This window comes from Enoplosus armatus, chromosome 11, assembly GCF_043641665.1.
Source record: "Enoplosus armatus isolate fEnoArm2 chromosome 11, fEnoArm2.hap1, whole genome shotgun sequence".
NCBI lineage: Eukaryota > Metazoa > Chordata > Actinopteri > Centrarchiformes > Enoplosidae > Enoplosus > Enoplosus armatus.
This window is the reverse complement of record NC_092190.1, coordinates 4,392,542-4,417,965: the sequence shown is the minus strand read 5'-3', so window position 1 is coordinate 4,417,965 and position 25,424 is coordinate 4,392,542. Positions and strand designations below refer to the sequence as shown.

At 40.6% G+C, this 25,424-nt stretch overlaps 1 protein-coding gene across 1 annotated transcript; it reads left to right on the top strand.

The window, feature by feature from the left end:
- Positions 1-751: 751 nt before the first annotated feature.
- Positions 752-25,154, top strand: gdap2 (ganglioside induced differentiation associated protein 2). Its single transcript, XM_070915189.1, has 13 exons — positions 752-933; positions 4,578-4,717; positions 5,434-5,587; positions 6,633-6,721; positions 7,729-7,805; positions 8,465-8,624; positions 11,101-11,251; positions 11,616-11,692; positions 13,066-13,142; positions 13,533-13,672; positions 19,829-19,883; positions 20,780-20,923; positions 25,081-25,154. Exons 1-13 carry the CDS (start codon positions 752-754, stop codon positions 25,120-25,122), a joined length of 1,488 nt encoding a protein of 495 aa, XP_070771290.1. The 3' UTR covers positions 25,123-25,154.
- The last annotated feature ends 270 nt before the right edge of the window (positions 25,155-25,424 follow it).

The window sequence follows — 25,424 nt, the reverse complement described above, 5'->3', positions numbered from 1 at the left end:
TAACAATCATGTTAACAGTGACTAGTACTGAGTGTTCCCTCATGTTTTTCTTCTTGTCAAGGTTGACGAGTCTTTGAAACAGCACTTTAAAACTCCACTGAAAACAGACGAATGAAAAAGTCTCAACTGCATACGCACGTCATTTAAGGGACAAACCTAGAGATGAAATGAGTGACAGAAAATGAGTCTGACTGCAACTGTTTAATCAGTTAAGCCATTTATGGAGAAAAATATGAAACATACATTTGCTGGTTCCAGCTTCTCAATGTGAACATTTGCTTCTTTTCTCTGTTTTATATCATTGTGAATTAAGTGTCCTTGGACCTACAGAAAAAAATGAATCTGCTTTCCTTTATCGGTTATAATAGTAAACTGAATTTCTTTGTGTTTTGGACTCATAATAAAGGATCAAACCAAGAATTTGAAGACGTCTCTCTGGGAAATTATACCCTGCATCTTTTCACTATTTTTTTTGACATTTTACAGAAATGAGCTCTCGATTAACAGAGAAAATACTCTGCATACTAATTGACCATCAAAATAAGCATAATAATAAGCAAATCTCCGTCGTTGTATCCTGGGAGGACCCTCCATCACAGCAGAGCTGGACAACACTGATATTAAAGCCCTTTGAGGCAGATTTCTGATTTTAGTCTTTAGAAATAAGATCGACTTGATATCTAATGTAAGTTTCTCTCTCCCCTGCTTGCAGCGCTGCTGCTTGGAGCTCCAGCCTGCAGTGCCAGAGGGGATGGATCCCCTGGGTGCTCGCTCCCAGTTCGTGGACATCCAGACTCTCCCCACGTGGCAGCAGCAGTTGGGGGACGATGGTGAGAAGACACCGCTGGACCAGAGCGACAGCCTGCTCAGTCAGCAGGCCTTCCCCTCGCCCTTCCCTTTCAGACCAGACATCAACCGCAAGATCATCCTCTTGTGAGTCACACATGCATTTCTTGTGAAAATCTCTTTTCTTTAAATAGTCAGCTTTTTCAGGATCTCACAATGTCCGCCTCACTTTTAGCTTAACTGACTTCTGTTTTTGAGTTTGGAAAGGTCTTGATAGAGGTGGACAGTAGTAGGATTTTCTCCACCAGTAGAGGATCATATAAGCTTTTAAATGAAAATACAACAAATGAATAACCAAAACTTTAGTTACAACACTTTCACCTGGTTTCAACAGGTTAAGACTTCTGTACCAACACACAGTGTAAAATGGGGTTTGACCAACATGTCGGTAAGACAAAACACTGAGCCAGTATCAGTCATTTTGGATATCTGATACGATGAAGTATCTTATAGATATATTAAACCATTACGATACAGTATGTTTTCATTGAAAACGTTGCTGATGCGTTACTGCTAACCAAAGATGAATTTTGTGGGTTTTTGTGGAGAAATTGAGATGCTGTTTCAGAGGATTGCCATCATAATTGTTATTTGGCATTATTGATTAATTGAATTGGTTCTGTCGCATTTGTGCCTACATGTTGATGTTTTGGCCTTTTTGATTAAACCTTCCCTCCATCTTGTGGATCCCCCTACACAAGAAGTGTGAACTGACTTGAGTCCTTTCACTTTCACATCATCAAAATCAAACCCATGAAGTTCACGCTCTTATCCTTTTTATAACGTGAATTTAATTTGTAAACAAAGTAATCACAAGTCCCAATCACTGGAACATTTGATTTGCACCCATCACACTCTTCATTGTGGTTTTTGGACAGAAAGTGGAGATCTGTACTCATCTTTATCCGAGCTCGGTTTTGTTTTCCTGGGATCAGACGTCCCTTGAATCAGAAGGGTTACAGATGATTGTTGTGACGGGGAAATCTATGAAACCGTGACTCTAACTCTTGAATTTGAAGTTGTTGTGGATGGAAGCGGCTTGTAGAGTTTGTGGTGACTGAAGCATGATGTTTGAAGTGAAGAGGGATCTTTGTGCGCCTTTGATGAAGCCAGGAATCCTCTTTAGTATAGATTTAGATTTTTCAGTGAATAATCGGACTCATCCAGGTTTGTGTGTAGTTACGCCGTCGTTTGACAAATACATCAGGTTCGTTATATCAGCGCAGCGAGTTCCTTCTTTGAATCATTGCTTTGTATTTTAAAATTTGAATCATGTGGTTCCACTGAGCTGTTTGGAGAAGATGAATTTACTCAATTATAAAGGGATCCAGATTAGACATTAATGTTTCACTGATTACACTGAATTTGTCTGCTGTTTCAAATTTTTTCAAATTTCTTTCAAATCAGCTTTCAAATTAATTCAGAGCTGCCCCGTGAAGCCGGTCAAATACCATATTTGATCTGACTACTACACTGCATGTTATCTTTTTGTTTGTTTGTTTTTTCCATGCCCCTTGCACTCTTCAAGCAATGTTTACACTGCAGCACCAAAATCCTCCAAATCTTGGCATTCATTCAGCCTACACGCAACTTGCATGGAAGCTGGAGTAGAGTTTATCAGCTTCGCTATGAATATGAATATGAATATTAATTGTGAATATTACGTCGGTTTTCTCACCAGAGAAAACTAATTTTCACAGTCACACATGCAGGAGAAGCACAGACACAGAGGTGGTTGTGACTTATTTAATGTTAGTCTACACATGCATTCTAGAAAAACAGGAGCAGTAACACAAACTCATCAGATATTGGTAGCCGTATTGGCTCTGTAGTAAGAACACTGCCTGTGTCTCTCCACGTGCTCACCCTGGACCAGTCCAGAGTCCAGATCACCTCATAAATCCTCTTTGTGGAGGAGCACATGACCATCCGGTGCCACACTTGGCAGCAATTTCTCAATAAGAGCCTTGTTGTTGTTGCTCAAGCAAGCACATTCCTGCTGCACTCACACGACCAGGGCTCCAGGAGGAATTGACCCTCAAGCAGTGGTACCTTTTTATCTTGTGACCACCTCATCACACCATATTTTTACATTTTCCCTCATAACCTTGTTAGATGGTTGCATTTGAATACATTTTAGACATAAAAGGATTCAAAGAAAATTAAGGAAAAATTGATATAATTTTATGAAACTGAGCTGTTTTTTTTCGTCTTTCCTAAAAGAATAATCATTTTACTGCTCCTCAAATCTACCTAACAACCCGTGGAGGTGTCCTGACCCCCAGGTTGAGAACCTGAAACAGGATTGAGATCTCATGGCTTCCATGGAACCCAGCCAAAAATGTTACAGGGACGGCATGTGTTCACCTAAATGTGAGCAGGAGCGGCCAGTGTGAGTTTAAATAATGGAAAACAAAATGATTGTCTTTCAGTAAAACGTATGTCTCCTAAATACTTTGTTGATCTCTCTTTTTTTAAACTAGTCATGCCGTTGGATACACGCATTTCATTTAGAGGTCAATAACACTAAACAAAATTGTCACCTCTGATCTAAACATAAAGCACTTTAGCCTGATAGACATAACCGTGCTTTTCATTTGTTTGAGGCATCTAAGAAGGTTTCTTTTACAGAGCACACCTTCTACAGTAAGTCAGCCAGTGTCGTCATCAGCTGCTGCGCGCTCTCATGTTCAACCAGGTGTTTACTCAGATGATGAAATTCTTACTGCTTACATTTCACCAGGGTTTGTTGTCGATCTGACCTTTTACAATCAAACCACTGCCTGATTTTTTTTTTCCCCATTAGTAACGTTGGTATCACTTTCAGACGTGCTTGTTGCTGCTTTAGTCACAACATAAATACGTCAACGTGTCGCAGTTTTTTATCACATTAGAAATGATGCCACTATTATCATAAACAATTTGAGGTGGCACACCCGTAATTGTAAGTCATGCACAAGCCGCATGCAAAGAATTTAGTTCCTATGATAAATGAAGGAGGGACAGGCTGGAATGTTTTTGTTTTGTTGTTGCTTCACAGGATTTTGGAACCTAACAATTTATACTCAGTGAAACAGGATCTGAGCTTCGGATTGTGACTCATTTTTTATTAACCTTAGAGGGATGATAAAAAAAAAAAATGTCTCTTCCTTGTTGGCCCTGGAGGTTGAACTTGTCTTGTGACTAAATGCTTTCAACACATGCTCGAGTAGTTCCTCGTTGTTCTTTCCAAACAAACCCTGGAGGACTCCAGAGTGAAGAAATGGCTTTACTGAAGCAATACAAAAAGCATTTTACTTTGGCTAAATGTCTGTATGTCTAAATTTTCAAGGTTGTTTGGATAAATATGTGCAGACTAATGGGTATGTGTGTGTGGCCACTCAATCACTGTTCCAGTGTTTGGAGGTAAGATTAAACTTGAAGGAACCATCGTGCAGTAAATACTGAAGGAGGTATAAAACATGAATTAGAATATAGCAAATGGACAGTGTTTTAGACAATTAATACTAGATAAAAAATGTAATAAAACAATTTGAGAGTGAACACCAGCAGCAATATAACATGAAGAAAAAATGGCACGACAGAAAAATAATTTAGTGTCTCTGAGATTTTGAGTGAAATAAGATCAGTTGTAATTTGTACCCAGACAACATGTTCATACATATCATATCGTTCATACATATATAAGTCTATTTTGAATTTTAATGGAGTGACTTTTCTCTCCACAACAGCACTGGTGACGTCGCCCTGCTGAGCTGCACCTCCATCGTGAACACCAGCAACGAGTCGCTAAGCGACAAGAACCTGGTGTCTGACAGCATCCATCAGCTGGCAGGGCCTGAGCTGCGGGACGAGCTGCTCAAACTCAAAGGTAGAGCTAAGGGGGAAAACTGGGGAGATGAGCTCCAACTGCCAAGAAACGTTTGATTTGAGCTTGCCTGCTCGGCGATGCTGCCGGCGCAAGTCTGGAGGCAGATGACATAAATGTCAGTGGGAGAAGAACACAAAAAACCAATGTGAATTCTCTTATGGTTTCACAAAGACATAAACAGGCACACGATGATCAGCTGAATTTAATAAAAAGGGTCGTAACTGCCATCTCTACTCTGATATACAGTATATTATCTCTAAGGCTCCATAGCTGCTCTCAAAGTGAAGCTCTGAGATAAAATGCAGTTTCTTGTCCAGTTTGTGGCTTTCAAAGCATTAAAAATGAAACCAGCAACGTAACAGTGGTTACTGTAGATAATCCACAGAACACACTGTGAACAACTGTCACTGGAACTACCTCATGGTCTGTAACCAGTAACCAGTAACCAGCACGTTGTTTCTGGAAAGAAATGTTGCTGTAGTAAATTATACGACATGCTGCAAGTTTTAAAGGCAAATATCTCAAAAGCTTGGCACTCACAAGTGAAAAAATATGCACGCAACCTTTTAAAAGTCTAGCATACGTTCTCGAAAACTCAAATTTGAAAAGAAAAAAGCCTTCACAGCCATAACCATTCCTTAAACCGTAAGACTTTTTCAATCAACTTCAAACACGCATAAAAGGTAAATCCGTTTCATTTGCATGTTTGTGTGCAGGATGTCGGACGGGCGAGGCGAAGCTGACCAAAGGCTTCAACCTGGCAGCGAGGTTCATCATCCACACGGTGGGGCCGAAATACAAAGCCAAGTACAGGACGGCGGCGGAGAGCTCGCTGTACAGCTGCTACAGGAACATCATGCAGCTGGCCGCGTAAGAACCATCAAACCAAACAGTCATTCAGTCATTCAGTCAGTCATTCAGTCAGTCAGTCGAGCCCTATCCAGGCAGTGTTAATGTAACCAAAGGCACGTATAAACACGCAGCACTTCTCATGACTCCTCACTGTGGGTTCATCTGGCAAGCGAGTTGAGCTGTCACGACAGATTTTTTTCTTCTTTTCCCCTCATATATTATGATTTTGTTTAATAAACCATATTTGTGCCTGACGGGTGCAAATAAACACTGATTAGATGAAAGCCACTCAGAGATTCCCAGTTCTACTGAGAAAACAAGTATTTGAAAGACAGCAGGAATAAACATCTGGAAAACACTGATGAAGCTGCATCTGCCTTTGGGGTTGATGGTAAAAACCTGAAACGTAGCTAAATATATTAACTATGTTTTAACAATGTAAAAGGCAGTAATTCAGAAGTGAAATATGCAGGATTGCCTCTGCCTCATACCCCAACACAACAGCTACTGAACCCCCCCCCGAACACCAGCTGTATTGTATCTCGTATCTCAGATTTGCTCGGGGAGAAGTGTTTGAGATATTATTCCTGATTTCTTCTGATTATGCTGCTGTTTAATACTGCAGCTCTGAATGTGGTTTACAATTTGTGAACAGTCACGGAAGCAAAGAATACAAATAAACTCTTTATTTATTATAATTTAATAACATTGTATTTTTACATCTAAAATAAAATGTAGATAATGTCAAATGTATTGATACGAACGTGTAGAAAGTTCTGATAATGCTGTACTCTTCACTTTTCAAATGGAGTACTTTTATCATTTGGTATGTGTTGTTATCTTGGTTTGAAAGAGTGACAGAAGTGACACAGTGTGTGTGTGTGTGTGTGTGTGTGTGTGTGTGTGTGTGTGTGTGTGTGTGTGTGTGTGTGTGTGTGTGTGTGTGTGTGTGTGTGTGTGTGTGTGTGTGTGTGTGTGTGTGAAAACCATCTAACCACTGGTTGGTGTGGACTGTAAATGTAGTGTACATAAATGTGTGAGATTGTAGTTCTTGTCGCCTCAGAGAGCAGTCGATGGCGTCTGTTGGCTTCTGTGTGGTGAGCACGACCAAGAGGGGTTACCCGCTGGAGGACGCTACACACATCGCTTTCAGTAAGACACACACACACACACACACACAGACACACACAGCTTTTTATCATTGAGGTCCAGACATGCACAACGTGTGGTAAAATGCACAGCGATAGCCCTTTATCATGTCATGTGTGGATATTTTGTTGTAATTATTATGTTTTGGATTGTATTTACTGTGATTATTTGAATATTGTATTTGTTGTTCTTAAACACTTTGTAACTTAGTTTTGAAAGTTGCTATATGAATAACATACTCTCACATACTCACAGACAATTGTCTTGGAAACTAAGTAATAACACAGCACTTAACTTCAGTCCCACAAAGACACACACATATGATATCGTGACTATATATACTCCAAATCAGGTCAACAAATTCTACAGGCAGACACACACACACACACACACTGCGATCCTTTATGACACACATGATGGCCTGACAAGATCATAATCTGATAATGGAAGCAAACTAAAACACCCATGTTTCTGATGCACACAAACACATTGCAGATTCAATGGCCTAAACCACCTCAGGCCACATAAAGGTGCTGCTTCCTCATTGTGTTTCTGTATTTGAATAGAAACACCTGTCAGTAGAATGCAATCTAATTCAACAGCATCACAAACTGCAGACTCCAAAATTACAGTTTCAACAAAAACTGAACGTTAGACTAATATTAGACTGTATTAGGTAGTTTAGAAAATATATATATATATGCGTTTATTATTTTGCCAGTTTCCAAAGTTTTTGTCCAAGTAATGCTGACGAGATTAGTCAAAAACGTGAGCCACAGAAAAACACAGTTTTTCCTAATCAATTAAAAATTCCACTTAAAAATCCTAACAGCCAAACATTCAGTGGCATCTGTTTGTTCAGATTTGCTGCTTTATATCTGTAAAAATCTTTGGGGTGTTTTTTTGACATTTATAGTTGATCAATCAAAAAAATAATTCCTAATATTGTTAAGTCTATGGCATGTCTTGGTGTGACATGTGTAAGGTAACACGAATGTGTGTGTTCATAGGAACAGTGCGCAGGTTCCTGGAGAATCACGGAAACAGCATAGAGGCGGTGGTGTTCGCAGTGACAGACACAGAGGAGGTTTGTATGACTTTTGGGTAATGATGTAAAAGAATAAACATGCCCACTATGTTTACCTCTCACATTTACACTTTGTTGGATATTTGAGGGCGTCTGGACAGCAGCCAAATGCACCATTAGTTGTGGTCAGCCTGGTCTTTGGGTCTCCTGAAGGACCCACGTTCCTGGGCTGCATGTATGCTCAAAGTGAACACGTTCATGCAACAAACCACGTTTATAACTGTTCCAAAACGGCCTCACTCAAAGGCAGGATGAACAGCCTGCCGCCATGCAGTGAAGCGAGACACTTTTGGACTGTATGTCCTCTAAGGCATCCATAGTGTTTTATTCATTTGTACTGATGAAAAGTGACAGAAATAGTTGTGTTAAGAATGACAAAAGAGAGAAGTTCAAACCATGCTTACTTTCTCATCTCTGTACATCTGGCCTATTGCGGCCTGAAGAGGGCGGGCTTGTCAAACTGTTGGTTTTGGAGCATACAGACACCTTTTATTGTCACGCTCAAGGCCACTTCATGGAGTTAGATGCTGAATGTCACGAAGGACTGAACCCACATGTTCCTCTTATTTAAGGGCAGTCTTCCTTATGCTGCCCTGCTGTCTAATATGTATATTTTTGGGCATTAACATGAATACTGATATGTTTGCGTGTTCTTTCAGCCGGTGTACAAGAAGTTACTGCCTCTGTACTACCCTCGCTCTGAGGAAGAGGAGAGGGCCTGCCTGCCTCTCATCCCAGCTGACATTGGCAACTCTGAGGGCGAACCCGTCGTCCCAGAGAGACAGATCCGCATCGCAGAGAAACCGGGCACCCTGGAAGGTACACAATGTTTCCCGGCATTAGAAAGGACACATAATGTGCTTCACTGTCATCAATAGCAATCTATTTATAAGAGAAGGCAGCATTTCTTTCAAGTGGTTGATGTTTAATTTTGGAATCACACTCCCCTCTTGTTTCAATAAGAAATAGTCCAAGATCAACTGATGTGCCTTTATGGCTGTAAGAGTCCGCAAAATAAACACATTCATGTCTCTCCATGTCTGTCCTCACTCATCTCACACTGAGGAAAATGAACCATTTGTTGTAATTTTATCTCAGACAGATGTTATTTCAGTTTGAGGTACTGCATAATAAAGACAGAGCACCAATCTTTAATAGGTTTAATATAATATGAAGCTTTTCATGTTTGTAGTTTTTCTGTTTTTAATATAGAAAAAAAAATTAAGTTCTGTCAGGGTGGACAGTCTGTTCTTTCTCTACGAGCAGAGAGTTAACCATTCAGTTCAGTCAACAAGCCACACAGTCAGTCAGCCAAGCAGCCATTTGGACAACCAGTCAGTCACCCGTCCAGTGCCACAGTCGATTAGTCAACCATTCAGCAACACATCAGCCAAACACGAAGGTCTCGACCAGGACTAAAATCTAATGAGGACAATGTGTTCGAGCTCAGTCAGTCAGTGAGCCAGTCAAAGGACATGGAAGAGCAGTGTTGCATAATGTTTTCTAACCGGGTCAGTGGAACATCTGGCTGCTCACACTAGTACCTTCACACGCTCGCACACACCTGTTTGTGCACACTCTCACTTTGTTCAGCAAGCCATGCCTTTCTGGAGGACTTCGTGTTTCCCACAGAGTGTCATCTGCATAGTACAAAGCCTTTCAGTTGTTCTGAACTCACAGGTTGTTTTTGGACGCGATGTAATTAGTTCTGTTCAGCAGCCAGGACAGTGGTGCAAGGTGCTTTTATTAAACAGAAATATATGGTAAACATTTTTAATGGGTTCAAATCTATTAATAAATGCACAATCAAACAGAAATCCCATAGGCTTTTTTTACTTGCTGTACTTAAACCTGATGAGCTTCAAAGCAGAATATGTTTTCCGGGCTCATTTCTTTCAGTCCACTCAGCCTTATTTAGTGTGTTTTTAGACATGGGAGAAATCTATGAGGTCAAGTCATATGAAGGAGGTTTCATATATACATATTAAAAGCTAGGAAACAAAAGTAGGACGTCAGGCATGAATTTGAGTTAGAATGAATTTCAGTGAACATTTGTAGTCGGCCAACAGGGCTGGAGCAGGACTCACTTTCAGTCTGGGAGTTAAACAATGTAGAGTGGCCCGCTGATGTAGGGTGGCCAGGTGAGGTGCTATTGGCAGCAAGTACACTGAACGTTAACTCTAAGTTTGCACTTAACGCTGATCACCTGCACACAATATATCTGTTACTTTAGAGCACTTGGCACTGCTGCGTTCCTCTCATTTTATTTTCTCCCCCAACTTACTATGACATTTTCTTTTGTTTTTTACTTATATTTGTCCTCCAAATTTTATTTGACTGAATCGTTTTTGGTGTAGTCATGACGGAACTGAGAAAGGGCCAACACTTATATGACTGCATGTATCGTAGTTGGCTCTGTTGCGTAGTGAATAAGACATGCAAAGATAAGAATTCAAAACTGAATCTGCCAGTAGTCAAAATGTTTAAACTCCCTTTAAGGCCTTAAACCCTCATATAAACTGTATTTTGTATGACCTCTTTAGTTTCCTTAAGCTTACCCAACCTCAGCTTTTTGTCTAAATGTTGGTTTTTGGTGAAGAGGATTGTGAAAGTAACATCAGCCCATGTGTTAGCAAGTGTTTGTGGTTTCTGCGCGGAGCCTGTTGCCTCCGTTGACCTCCAGTCTGATGTTGGCTGTTAGCGTGACGCTTCAAAGGGGAGAGATGTGGCTTTGAGGTGTTGATCCAAAGCAAGCAGGCCGCCAGCGGGTAAAACCCAACAACAACAGGCTGATGTATACACGCTGACAGACACATATGCTCATTTGGATGTAGATGAAATACGTGGACATGCATATGACCATACATGTGGTTGTAGAAAAACAAGCAGAGAAACACACTACGAACCTGAGCCTGAACTCTGTCGTCTTCTGAGTTTATGACCTCACTGGCAGCTTTCTCACAAACACACACACACACACACAAATAATGTCACGCTTGCACATGAATTAGGATCAGCGAAATAAAATAAAGACGGGAAAGGGAGCACATCCAATTTACAACTCGAAAAAATTATCATATCAAAGATCAAAATGAAGCCAGATCCAGGATTATTCACTGGTTTCATTCAGTAAGAAGTATGCTCAGGGTCTCATAGTGTGTGTTGTGTGTGGAATCATTAATGTGTGTCACTGAATACTCTACGATATCTGTCCTATGTGCATCTAACTTTACCATGAATCCATTAAACTACATTAAAAGTAAACAACCAGCTATTATCTGTATTTTTTGTCTAGATGATTCTGAAGACGAGAATCTGGAGTCAGATCTGGGTCAGGTGGGGAATCACGCTTTCGCCCGGATGGAAGGCGATGTGGACAAACAGCGGAAACAGATCCTACAGGGCCAGTTGTCAGAGGCGGCCATGCAGAAACAACACCAGAGGAAGTAAGAGTCCAACCAAATAATACAATAACTGGAACATACTTTTATATGATAAAATACATTGCTCCAAGTCTCAGTTGTGATCCGTTGAGTTGTGTCCCATGTACACTAGCATCAGCAGCATTAGCATTAGCACTAGCAACACTAGCATTAACATTTCTAATTACTAACCCACAAACCGACTCTGTTGCTGAAAATTTGACCAGAGAAAATGTTTTTATGTTGTTACATAATTGCTAGGTTGTTGTAGTATTTCAGATGCATGTCCATCATGTAATCCATATTATAATCCATATTTAATGTTGCGGCCATGTAACCCTGAACCATAAATTAAAGCCATTTCTGTGTGTGTGTCTCTCTCCTGCAGTTACAATCGCTGGCTGTGTCGAGCGAGAGCAGAGGATCTGTCAGACGTCGCTGCACTAAAAGCCTTATATCAGACTGGTATGCATTAATGTGTGTGAGAGAGGGTATATATTGTGTCACCTCTGTAATGTCAAAGAAAAACTAAACAAAAGGCCATTTACAGAAGTGTGTGTTGTTGTTGTTGTTGGTGTGTGTGTGTGTTGGTGATCCTTCATCTGGTAAAATGTTTTCTTTACCTCATTGAACACCGGCGGGCTTCAGTCCTCCATATTGTTTTTTCAGTCTGTCTGCAGGATTAAAAAAAGGCAGTACATGAAATACAACATCTCGTATGGTCTGTTATAAGGTGCAACTGAACGTCATTACCAATAGGAGGCACTGTTGTTATGCAGTTTAGCCTCAATGTTAACAGATTTGGTTATGGGGGTCACAGTTTGCCCATTACCTTAGATTTAAAATGTAAATCTATATTATAATATATATATTATATTATAACAATATTTTGAAAACCTCCGTGACTTTATATAACCTGCTTTCTCAAACCAGGGAGATGTTTAAACCCCACATTTCAAGGTTACATTTATCTTTCAAAGTAATACAGTTGAAATGAAATAGTGTTTTTTTTTGTTTTGTTTTTTTTTAGAAGCAGAGCATAAAACCAACAAAACTGACAAAACACAGCACAAAAACATCTGAAGTGTAAGGCTTAAGGAAGACTGGCATACTGCTAGTTTTTACATGGAGAAAATGTGTTTGTTCTTCATGGTCGTGCTAGGATTGTATTGTATTCAGGAAAAGGACAAATACAGGATTAAAAAACAGTAACTCGGGTACATTGGACACAGAGAACATGCATTAAAAAATGGTTTCAAACGAAATACAGCCCTCAGAAGAATCTCACATGCACCGCAGAATACAAACAGAAAAATCAAGAACATCATCAGATGCACATGTGATGACGGGGACTTGTTTTGTCTGATCAATAGTCTGAAAACAAAAGATACTCAATTTAGAATCAGCTAATCCTGACATCTGAGAAGCTGTAACTAATGAATGTTTGGCATTTTTCCTTTTTTATAAATGATTTGAATGAAGGATCATCAAACATTCAACTGTTTCAACACTGTTTTTATTTTCCAATACAATGGCAAGCAAAACATTGTTACCAAGAATGGTGAAAGTAAAAGAAAAGAGCGCCACCTACAGAGAGTCAAACTGCATCAACAGGAAATCCAGAGAAGAAGATATCATAGTGACACCCTCTTTGTTGAATTGATGACCTTCGATGATCACTGCAGTTAGCCAGCTGATCAATACTCATAGTTAAGTCTCAACCTGTGTGTGTGTGTGTGTGTGTGTGTGTGTGTGTGTGTGTGTGTGTGTGTGTGTGTGTGTGTGTGTGTGTGTGTGTGTGTGTGTGTGTGTGTGTGTGTGTGTGTGTGTGTCTCCAGGTTTGGATATGTGTGGCAGGACAGTGATGGTTCTGGTTGGACGAAACATCCCAGTGACTCTTATCGACATCGAAAAGGTGACCAAATGCTTTTATTGATGTTACAGTCAGTCAGACTTGACTCCATCTGTGTATCTGTGAGCACATTTTATGTAATGTATTTTGTTTGTGTGCACATGTTTGTATTCTTAATACATATTGCACACAAATGCTGTAGACCTATTCAAAAATTTCTGTTATGGTATTTTCAAAAATACTAAAACTTGAACCAAAAGAAAGTAAAACTGAACTTATGTGTATAAAATAAACACATGAGTGACCAAAAAGTGACCTAACCTGCTATTAAACTAAGTGATAACGAACTGACATAAAAATAGATTTAAAACTGTAAAAGAATAAACAGAAAATGGAGAATCCAGGATGATAAGAGTATATGCACACTGATGTAGTCTGTGTTTGTGTGTGCAGGCCCTGCTGTATTTCATCCACGTGATGGACCACATCACTGTGAAGGAATATGTGATGGTTTACTTCCACACGCTGACCGGCGAGCACAACCACCTGGACTCCGACTTCCTCAAGAACCTGCACGACATCGTCGATGCAAAGTCAGTCTGACATTTTACACTCTTCGTTAAACTGAGCCCATAACTGCTATTCCGAGTAACTTCCCCTGAGAGGGATGCAAAAAGGTCGAATGAACATAATCTAAACCGTACACCAAAAGCATGCAGGGATATGTTGCATTTCATAGTTGGGCAACATTTTGCAGTTTTTGGACTCCTTATTTTGGATCAAAGCACCTCATGTGTTTAATGTGATTACTTTGTAAGTTAAATAGAAGACGAAGACGATTAGACATTAGCTTTCACTTCTCAGTTTTGTCTCATCCCTCTGCCACACACGACGACTGAATAAAAAAACTCTGGAGCTGTTATTGCTTTAACCTCCCACCCACCCGAGGGCACGCCGTTAATGTTCTGTGCTGTATGTTCTGGTTCTGCAGTCATTTGGCTAACTCTGCTGGCCAGCTACGTCTTCTGTCTTTAATAGCCAGAACAGCATGTCAAACGTAGAGCGTGGGGTTTTTCTTTTAAGAAATTATACAGAAAGTCTTCCAGATGGATCAAAGGTCTGACAGCATTTGACAGCTCCCTGGCTTTTTTGTTGTTTCTCTGTTTAGAGTAATAAGACATTAAGTCTAGCCAGGTGCTTAATAAAATGTAAAAGTGCAATATAAGAATTCTCTCTTGCCTCCTCAGTGTCAAATACATATCTGTGATAATGTTTGCATCATCTTCTGTGAGGCTTGGCTATCATTTGGTTCTCACTCAGTCCTCATCTGACTTCTGCAGTCGCATTGAAGTTCAGGATACAGTGCGACACCGCCAAGGTCACAGTGTTTAGACTTTTGGAAAAGCAGAACGAGTTGTGAAACGCTTTTGTTTCACTGTGGGTTTTGGAAATCTGGCGGCCATATTTGGAACAGGAAACCCAAACTTGGAGCGTCTTCACGGGGTTGATGTGTTGGCTGTGACCCGGCCTTAATCAGAGGGTTCAAAGTTTTGAAAACGGATCCTTGTTCTGAGTTAGCTCTGGATAGGCCATTCATAGGGATCCCTTACAAAACTAACTGTTACACATTATAGTTGTTTGTCAAAGTGATTAAGTTGAAAAATGGGTCTCATCACATCTCACAATAAAGAACAGAACTGCTGAGCGTAGAAACTAAAGAAGCAGCGGCCCACTCACTTTAAATTTACTCACTTTAAATGAACTCACACACAGACAAGTTAACTTATTCTTGATGAATGCAAGATTGAACCATTGTCATATAATTTAAGACGAAAGAATATTCCTACTTATCTGAGGAGTAAGATGAATGTGTCTTCACATGTAGTCAGATGTTGTATCAGTACCAGCCTAACACTGCATCTCTCTGTTTCTGTATGTCTGTGAGGTTCACCATCGATGTCTATTTTCATTAAGCTAAACCGGAGCCACATCCTCCAAATGAAAACCAGAATTGTTTACAGTTCCACCCGGCCATCAGAGTAGACCCACAGTTCTGTGTTATCTTCTCTTAAAGTGACACTTTCAACCCTCACAGGCTTGTTTTTAACACTGTGTGCAGCCGCGCATTGTTTGAACCTGCTTTAAATTTTAGCACAGGATCTGAAGTTTTCAAAATGTCAATCTGAATTGCAGAAAGACGTGTTTAACATGATGCTTGAGACATTTTGTTTGGTGCAACGGTGCAGTCATGGAAAAATAACATGTTATGTTTTCGAGGACGTCTGATGGGGCAAGACACAAAAAGTCAGACAATCAGACTGGTTTAAACAAACCCTGCAGGTTAGAGTTACCTGGAAGAGAAAACAAAAGTGACTTATTACCCAAACAATCTTTTGTAAACATCCATCACAGCTTACAATTTCCCAGTTCAGCTTTCACACACACACACACACACCGTGGGAACATTTTTCCCGTGCAATAACAGAGAGATAAAATAGTATATATAACATTTTAGGCTCCTTCATTCAGTTTTACCTCCAAATAAAGTGGTGGCTGAACTGCTTTTTTATATTGATAAACAGGAAGTTTCATTCACTAAGTGTCATACACTGTAGCTTTAATAAAGCATTTGAAGCAAGTTAGGTTTACTGAATAGCACCCTGCAACATCAACACAAAGGCATTAAGGCACAAAACAGAAAATAGAATATACTGTTATATGGGTTAGTTCAACTTTTGTAGTTCTCGTCTCTTTCTAGTTTCTAGTAACCACAACCAAACAAGCTTCCTGTGTGAGTGGGAAACTCCATGCAGTCATTATGCACCTTTCAACCCCCGTGTTGCCCTACTCATTACTTTTCTGAGACTGGTCATTCAGTTGGTTTCACCACACCTCTCTCAACCTTCTTCTGTCTGGAACATATTTCTGACGTTTGGCCCGCTCATACACGCAACATTGAGTATGAATGAAGACGTCTTCATTCAGCTTCCGCTTTCATCGGAACAGGGAAACCCCCGTTCAGCCGTGAATGATCGCCATGACTGCTTCAGCGCACTTTGCAGATTCATCACACAGAGTTGCAGCTCAGGGCGTAATGCAAATCACCATGAAATGTCAAGGTTATTTAAAGTTCCACAAAACTCTTTGCAAACCTTTAGCTCTGGCTCATGGACTAGTTAGACTACAATTAGGGATTGTTTGACAGCCGCCAACCTGCTGATTTAAATGTTTAAAAGCTGAAGTTGATGTTTTTGTTTATTATACAGCTTATGACTTTGATATTGCGCTTTGGCTGCCTGTAGGGAACAATTTGAGTATAACAACAAAAGAACCTGTTTGTCATTTAGCAGTGAGATAGGCTTGCTAGCTCTCTATGATTTGGTGAGTTTTCTTTCTTTATTCCATGATTATTTTTTCAGGCTTTTCATTGGTTGGTTATATATATATATATATATATATATATATATATGGGACCAGGAAGTCCCAGTGGGAATCAAATCCTTACTTCTGGTAATATCTGTGCTCCTTCTACTCTGCATATTTAGGGATCACAATTCATAGCTTTCATCTGCAAATGTTAGCGAAGGCTTACAGTTTCTACTCACGCCCCAACTTCTAATTCTGAAGCAACTTTTCTCAGTTTCACTTTTCAAGGAGTTACTGTTCTTTTGGTGAGGCAGTGTTCATCCACACAGGCACTGGAACCACTAACCCTGGCCTGGCATGTCCAACGTGTTCAACCCATCCACCCATCAAGCTATTGATTCGCTACAGATGCATTTTGGCTCCAGACAACCTAACCAGCAGACTAAAGCCAAACATGAACACAAAAGTTTCCAAAACTGTCTGGCTAAGTGGGGCGATGTGTATTACTTTCTCCAGGAGACAGATGAGCTTGTGAGGTTGATCGTTATTTTTGTCCCCTTAGGGTCCGGCGCTGGACCAGGATTCCCACATCATGGTTTAGTACTCCTGATTCCCCCCTGAGTTAGTTTGTCAACTAAAAGATCAAGTTCCTCCTTTTCTTGCCTGACTGGTTTGTGTTATATGAACAGATGCAGCTTACCCCAGCCAGACCACCACTGTGTGTGTGTGTGTGTGTGTGTGTGTGTGCGGCATGCCAATGCAAACTGTTGCAAATGTGGCGGGTTATCGTCGGTGTACTGCCATGAAATGAACTGTCTGTAAAAGCACTGAAATGTGAAAATAACGGCTGATATTTGTTTAGTGATCAGTTTGTAATTCAGGTTTCTTCAGGTTTGTTGGTGTCAGAGATTCACCCTGATGCTCTGGGTATTTTAGAGCTGCCGTGGTTTCAATCAGGGAAAGTGACTCACGTGGCAGAAAGGACTGGTGGCCCCTATCTTTAAAACATGGAAGCTGAGAGTGTGCTCCAAATGATTAGGGAATCACCGGCGTAACTGGCTTATACTGGTTTGGTGACCTCAGGATTGCATCTTTGCCTTTTGCCAATGGTGTGGTTTTCTTGCTTCATTGGACCGTGACCTCCAACACACATTGGGGCGGTTTGCAGCCGAGGGTGAAGAGGTTGGGATGAGGGTCAGCACCTCCAGCTCTGAGTTCATGGTACTTTGCCAGATAATGGCGGATTGCCCCCTGCTGGTTGGGACTAAGTTGCTGCCCCGAGTGAAGGAGTTCAAGCGTCTTGGGGTCCCTTTTTTCATGAGTGATGGTGAAGTGTGTGAGATTGACAGGAGGATTGGTGCGCCATCTGTGTGTTTTGGCTGCCTTGACCCAGACTGTTGTGGTAAAAAGAGCTTTGTCTGAAGGTGAAGCTCTCAATTTACAAGTCTATTCCAATCCTCACCTCTGGTTATGAGCTCAGTGTATGAGATCATGGAGACAAGTGACTAAAACGAGTTTCCTCTGCAGGCTGTTTGGGCTCACTCTCAGGGAAAAGTTTAGGACTCCAGTTAAGGTGGTTCTGGCATCTGATTAGTTATGTAGCATAGTACAATACTGTACTATGGCGGCTGCAGAAACACTGTCCATTAACACATCTCCAATGAAAGCAATTGTCCAATACAGAGTATTACAGCGACATTTGTAGAAAATTCACATTTGAATTGATATTTTGAGATATACTGTGCACACAGAAAAGGCCAAGTGGAAATCCATGGAAATCTTGCTATTACCTACTGTTTCCTTACATTATCCTGTCAAGTATCAAAATGTTGGACAAATGCTGCCAATCGTGACATCATGTTGACACCAGAGGAAAAGTCATGGTGACTGGAAAACCTCAAATAATTGGAATGAATCCTCAGGGGGCCGTGAGTGAATTTTAGTAACAATCCATCCAATAGTTATTTAGATATTTAACTTTGGATGAACCCACAGACATCACTGTCTTGAAGTGTGTAGCGTGGTTACCCCCCCCCCCCCCCCCCCTCCAGCTGACAGCCATTAATCATAAGTTGGTTGAATAATAGCAGTGTGAACTGATGGTTGGATACACTGATGTGTGCAAAGTTTGCCTATTCAATAACTGCACATATACAGAATGGATAGTTTGATGAAATGCAGTAATAAATGGTCTTTGAATGGAAATCATTTTTCTTCATGTGGCTACAGAGCAGCACCTGTGAGGTTGATCAGGATTCAGTCAGTTGATCAGTGCCAATGCCCACTGGCATCAGAGTTTGAACCCTGTTTCTCTCGTTAAGGGTGTCACTCCTTACTTGGTGTGCCACCTTTATGCTCCAAATATGTTTCATTTTCACGTCTAAGCTCTCCCTAAAATATGTCAAAATAGGGCCATTAATTTGTCATCTGTCATCTCTCTAATAATCCATATTTTCATAGAAATAAAGGTCTGTTTTTCTCTTCTCTAACTGAATGATGTGACACAGCAGTGATTCAACTGCAAAAACAGATCAGAAATATATGATTTAATTCTAAAAGAAGGCTTAATAATTTCCTAAAGCAGCTGGGAATTGTACCTTTTAGCAAGTCTCACTCAAAGAGGAGGAAATAGTGTGGGACTATTTCCAGCTGCAGATTAATATCCACATTGCAGTACGGTATGTAGAAACACTGCTGCTCATTGATGTGTTTTTAATAGTTTTTGGACAATAATGGAGCTCTGTGGCACACAAGAATATGATGCTCTACATGTATATCAGGGACGAGCTGCGATATTTGTTCACGGATCATCTCATCGTTGGAGAAAAATATAGAATGTACTCAGAACAAACAATCCCGGTCTGATAGCTCTCGGCTGGGAATTGATGTAGCATTAGCAGCGTCATTGTTGGACACACAAGAGGAAAAAGGTGCGCGCACAGTATCTACGCCTGCCTTTGTGCACATTCTCCACACGATTAGATAATGATGTACTGTACAAAGAGTTGTTCTTTGACAGTACATCGGCCTTAAACACGCTGCACATGTATAAAGGTTGGTGTGCTGCATGAGAAGCTGAAGGACCCCCTTCCAGTTTGTGTGTGTGTGTGTGTGTCTATGTGGTAAATGTTTCCATGCTGATTGATGGACCGGAGCTGATTGTCTGTGAAGTTGTGTTTTTTTTGGGAAGCAGCTCGCACCTTTGGACACAACAACAGTGACTTCACACACATCTTGTGATTAATCCTCTACACGTCATCTTTGTCCTCAACTCCTCATCTTCACACAACTTCTGTTTTTCTTCTTTGTAGTAGTCAGGAAGTAGTGAGTCATCCCTTGCTGTAAAGTATTCTTGCTGAGGATTTCTGTTTTATGTATTGCAGGTTTAAAAAGAATTTGAAGGCCTTCTACTTTGTACATCCAACATTTCGCTCCAAGGTGAGTCTTGAAAGCTTGAAATTACCGATATTTGCAGTGTCAACAGAGCTTCTTGTGTATTTTGGCCTAGAGGATCATATCAGTGTGTACATTTTTGTTTCCAAGTACTGGACATTTCAGTAGTAGTACTAGTAGAAGAGGTGTAATTGTCATTCTATTTATTAACTGGTTATTGCATTTTTCATGCATACATTTCAACTGCATGTTGCGGCTCATAACAGCGTGAAGGCAAAATAATGTCTGCTATTCCTTGTTGCACTAATTTCCGTTGAAATACTATTTCCATTTTAAAATCTTTGCAAAACCTTCCACCACTTTTACCACATTTCAACCAATCGTCACCAAATTTGGTAAAACTTTTGGGTGACCTTAAAACGAAATTCTCCTTCACTTGTTAACTGTAATGTAATACTGTTTTACTATACTTGGTTGCTATTGTTTTTTCGAATCGTGTCCTGCTTCACATGACCCACCATGACTCTTGCAGTAAATGCTTTGTGCAATTGCAACAAAACACAGCCCTGAAAAACCGTTTAGTTCTTGGACAAAGCCAGAATCACCCTGATTGTCCATCACACTGTGATCCAGATGCAAAATCCAAATGTGTAAATATTTTTCTATTATTAAAATAACATTTCTAGAGAACTGTACAGCCTTGGCGAAGATATGCGCTCTCTGAGTGCTTTCTGGTTTACATCTGTTTCTTTACTGTTTACTGGAATTGCAGTACTTGGTGCTCAAATGACCAAGCTTCCTCTTGGGGATCATTAAAAGTTCATTAGACTTAATCTAGTTCTGTTGTCTTCGCTGGTTATGGCCCGATTAATATCTTGGAAGCATAAAATCAAGATAAAGTGCTGTCTTTCCTATTTCTCCTTCTCGACGGCTCATTCCAGGTCTCAACGTGGTTCTTCACCACCTTCAGTGTGTCGGGGATGAAGGACAAGGTTCGCTACCTGGACAACCTGCAGCAGCTCTTCACCTGCATCAAACCTGAGCAGATCGACATCCCTCCGTTTGTCCTGGAGTACGACGCACGGGTAAGCAGCGAGACAAATACACAAATACACAGAGAGATAGATTAATCCAAAACACACACACAGATGTGCACAGAGATGTCATTGGCACATAATGTGTAACAATCTCACTCTAACATATCACTGTATAGTCGATGACTCTTTATGAAATCATTTAAAAACTCCAAGTAATCCCAGAAATCCTGAAAGTCCTCACCTGACGGCAACAATGCATCGGTATCACATTCACTGGAAGAAGGAAACTCTTCATCCTCCTCCTTCATCATCAGACAAACCCTTTTTAGATGTTTATTAACTGATTGAAGTCAAAGCTGTGGCTCGTAATTGTCAGGACTTGTCAGGTGATCTTACTAATGAGAACATTAGCATGCCATTATAAACAGCACAGTAAAACAGTAATATTCAGTTTGTGGAGGGCTTAAGATGAAGTACTCGTATTTTATTAGCAGAGTCTGCTTTAAAAAAACCAACCAGACCAAACCTTTAACAACTGACGACTGTCTATAAATGGTGCTGGAACTTCTCATGTAGTACAACAGGCGGTGGAGCATACAGTTTAGCTTGGGACATAGGTTGTCTTGAATAGCAGCCAAAATATCCGATTACTGTCTGGAAAACATCTGATGAAACGAATGATCCCAATTACCCCGTGTTTTTAAATGGGAAAAAGATGCATATTGCAGCTTTAAAGAGCTCTGGGGCCAAATACATACAACTCTGTGTAGATTCACGACTCAAATATAAATAAAAAGATTGATCAAACGCACCGCCCAAAAATAATTGAAACGTACGTTTAGAAGTGTGCCTTTGATTGATTGAAAACACCAGCGGTGAAATTGGCAAAAACAAGCATTTGTTTTCTGTAAAATTTGTCCTTATAAATACCAGCTTATGTGCGGGAAATGGCGTAGGCATGTTTTTTGGCATCGTTTGTACATCTGGCCCCTGACTTCTTTTCTATATATTTGAGTGTTTGTGTCTGCAGCTCCCTTTTTCTATTTGCGATCAGTCTTTTGCATTTGCAGGTGGCAGAGACACAATGCTGCGTTTAGAGTTACAGGCTGTATGGCCTTACATCCCCTCTCAGGCGTATTGTGTTTTAATGGAAGCCTAACTTCCTGCTAATCTCCCCGTGTCCTCGCATGCCAAACTTAAACACTGAAACATGCTCACACCCGTGTGTGTTTTTATTCCCAGCGCTATTCATCAGCTGTTTTTGATGGTAGAAAATCAGAGCAGAGTCTTCATTCATCTCCATTTGGTGTTTCTCTTACTGATAAAGCAGAGGAGGAGGAAACAGAGTAACAATCAGCTAATGACTTTTCTATTGTGTATGTGTGTGTTGCTTTCCAGAAATGACGTCTATTAATCAGTTAGCCCTCAAACTCAGTTAAAATTACATTCTCTGGGATCTCTGTGTTTATTTTCCTTTTCAATTTGGGATCTGATGTGAAGATAATTGAATGAAGTCTTGGGAGTCAATAGCTTTGATGTAACAGGGCTCTGGTGCTGTAAAATTAGGTAACTCTGTACATAAAGCAGCTGTATGCTATTATTTACTGACCTATGAGAAAGTGTTGCAAGTCCTTCTACAGAAAAAGGACTGAAGAAATGTTTAGACCATGAGCTGAATTCAAGCCAGCTATGTCAAGTCAGGACATCAGAAAGGTTTTCAGGTCCAGTTCCTTAGAAGCATGAAAAAAGATCCAGTGATGTTTGGATTCCTCATGATCCGTGATTGGCTCGCATCAAACTCTGTATTTTGAGTTTTGTAGCTTGCGTTGGCTGATAAAAAGGTATGAATATGTCTTTTCCTTTGTTGAGTCTTGGCTCTCCCTGCCAGTTTATTAGTGTTCTCTGTGGCTTCACTTACTCATCAGGAACGTATTTTTAGGTCAACCTTGTCTCCTGGTGGGACTCTGATTGTCAGCGTGTGAACACAATGGGCCGGCCTCCTCTAAGGCTTGTAGTACAGTGCGTTTCCCCCTTTTTCAGCACTGCAGCCAGCCAATAAACCGGGCAATAACATTCACATCAACACCTGTGTGTTGCTGTTACCCAGAAATAGTTTGCTCTGCTGGGCTGAATTTACAGCACCGGTGGAGTCCAGGAAATAATGATTCTGCTTGTTCACTAAAAATGTGTCTGTTAGGAGAAACACACACCACATCAGACACAAGCTGCGAGCACAGACCACTGCTTACCTGAGGAAATATAGAAAATATACAGGATGATAGTGTAATATGATGATTTGAACGACTATAATCGAGAGGCGTCGCTGGTACTGATGAACCTACAGAGAATTATCACCCAAATCTGCAGCCCTCCTCGTCTGTACGGAGCTTTATAGCGAGTTTCAGCTCATTGTTTAGCTGTCCGGCTCATAACAGTCAGTTCGCTCTCACTGCTCTTATGGTGTTGGTTTTGGCCGCAGCAGGCAGCCGTTTTCAGAGAAAACGCTGTAACATGTTACTGAACACGACCTGCTCAGCGGCAAACAGCAGACAGACACAGTTAGAGACGAGCAGGTGAACATAGTGGGGCATTTAGAGACAGATATTTCCATCAGGTGGTTGGTAGAGACCAAAAACAGAGCTAAAAGAGAGTGAATATTCCTGGATGTTTAAATAAGCAACCCCAAGTGGGAAGTTATAGCAGGTTTAAAGCTTCTGAAGTGGATAAAGGTCTAAACTGTATATTTAAAAGTCCCTGACACACGCCCTCGGTCCTATAGTATTTCACTATGATATAATACCAGTAATGCTGATAAGCAGCGTGAGAGAACAACAGGTGGGCTTGAGTTACCTCTGAGCTCAGCTAATTGTAGCTTTCCTGGCAAGTGCATGAAAAAAAGATTTTCAACAGGTACAAAACCCCCGAAGAAAATAAGAGAATCCAGCCTGTTCCAGCCTCTGGCTTTGTTGGTTGAATAATTAGTTTCTTTCTGAACACGTTTGTCTGGAGTTCATCTGGTTGTCATGGTTACAGTCACTGGCACGGCGCCACAGTTTTAACGGTGTAGAAGAAGAAATCAAGAAAGAGGAGTAATTATGTAGACATGAATCGGGTTGATGAGGATTATTCAGATCTATCACCGACCATCTTGTGACATCCTGCAGGCGTTTGTGGTTTGGAGTTTGCCAGAAAAAGAAAAAAGTTGTCATTTCAACACTGCAGTGAGGTGTCTGTGAAGGGAACACCACTTTAATCACTATTATACCTGTAACTGCAATACGAGGAGGGAGACGTGTTTCTCATATATGGAACTTTGACTCAACCAAATATATGTTCTCCCATCCAAAAATGTTGTGGTGTGTTGATCATTTCTTCTTTCAGAATCTGTGTGTTATGCAGCTATAAGTCAGAATGGTGCCTTCATGTCAGACTCGGACTTAAAAAGCCAGGCCTTTATTCTAAACAGGTTTATATGAGAGACACGCCTTTATTTGTACTTTCCCCTTTCTTATAACAATATATTCTGTAGGAAGACTCCCTGTTTTTCTGATCTGATCTGGTTTTACATTTCTGTTGATGCTTGCTGCTAATCCAACCTCAAAACGTCCTCCATGTTTATGTCTTGTCTGGACAAATTCAGTACAATGTACAGTTTTCATTCACTTAATTAATGCCACTCGTGTTACAAGTTGCTGGTTTTTTTAAGTGCGATCAAATTGAAGTCAACGAAACTCTTCCTGCATCAACGTTTCACAATAAAACCCTTCCAGCGGCTCATGAAGCATTCGGGTAGGCTTTTAATTTGAAGAAATACTACAATAGTTGTGGAGACAGTAACTTAATCAAACTCAATCAAGTTAAGCGATTGAAATTGGTGAATAAAAAAAATGTATTTTTGTTAAACAAACTCAAAGCAGACAATTGGTGAGTGTGATGTAACTGTTGTTGCAATTTGGCATTGTAGCAATGAACATTATAGTGTTTTACAGGTACTTCCACCGCTCCTTAATAATTTTACGCAGCTTGTATTAGTGACTGGCCTTTGTTGTTCTATTATTTGGATACCTTTCCTTGGTTTTATTTGAGAATTTACGATATTTCACTCATTTGTACGTCTAAACTATTTTTAAATCGACCACGTGATGCACCAACTCTGGCTCCTGTGATCTGTGTTAACCCTGGACTTTGTTTCTCCTCCATGTCAGGTGAACGGACCCTACCTTCCCTCCCAGTCTTCCAGTCTGTGACAAGAGACCAACCGGACCTCCCTGCCGGGCTGGCGAGGAGGTGTGTCCAGCGGAAGTCATTTATGGACATGGTGTTGCCCGTGTGGTCTGAACTAACGTCCTCTTAAGGCAATGAACCGTGATGGGGAAACTCTTTAGTTCTGTCCCTGCCAAAAGGACTAACTTAACAGTCGCAGGCCACATTTAGCAGCATGTGGCCTGGTGAGCGGTCCTTTCTCACTCACCACAGACTATTTATGGATCTGGTATGGTTTCTGGATTATGCCTTACACCAAGAGTTTGTACTCAAACATCCCTAAATA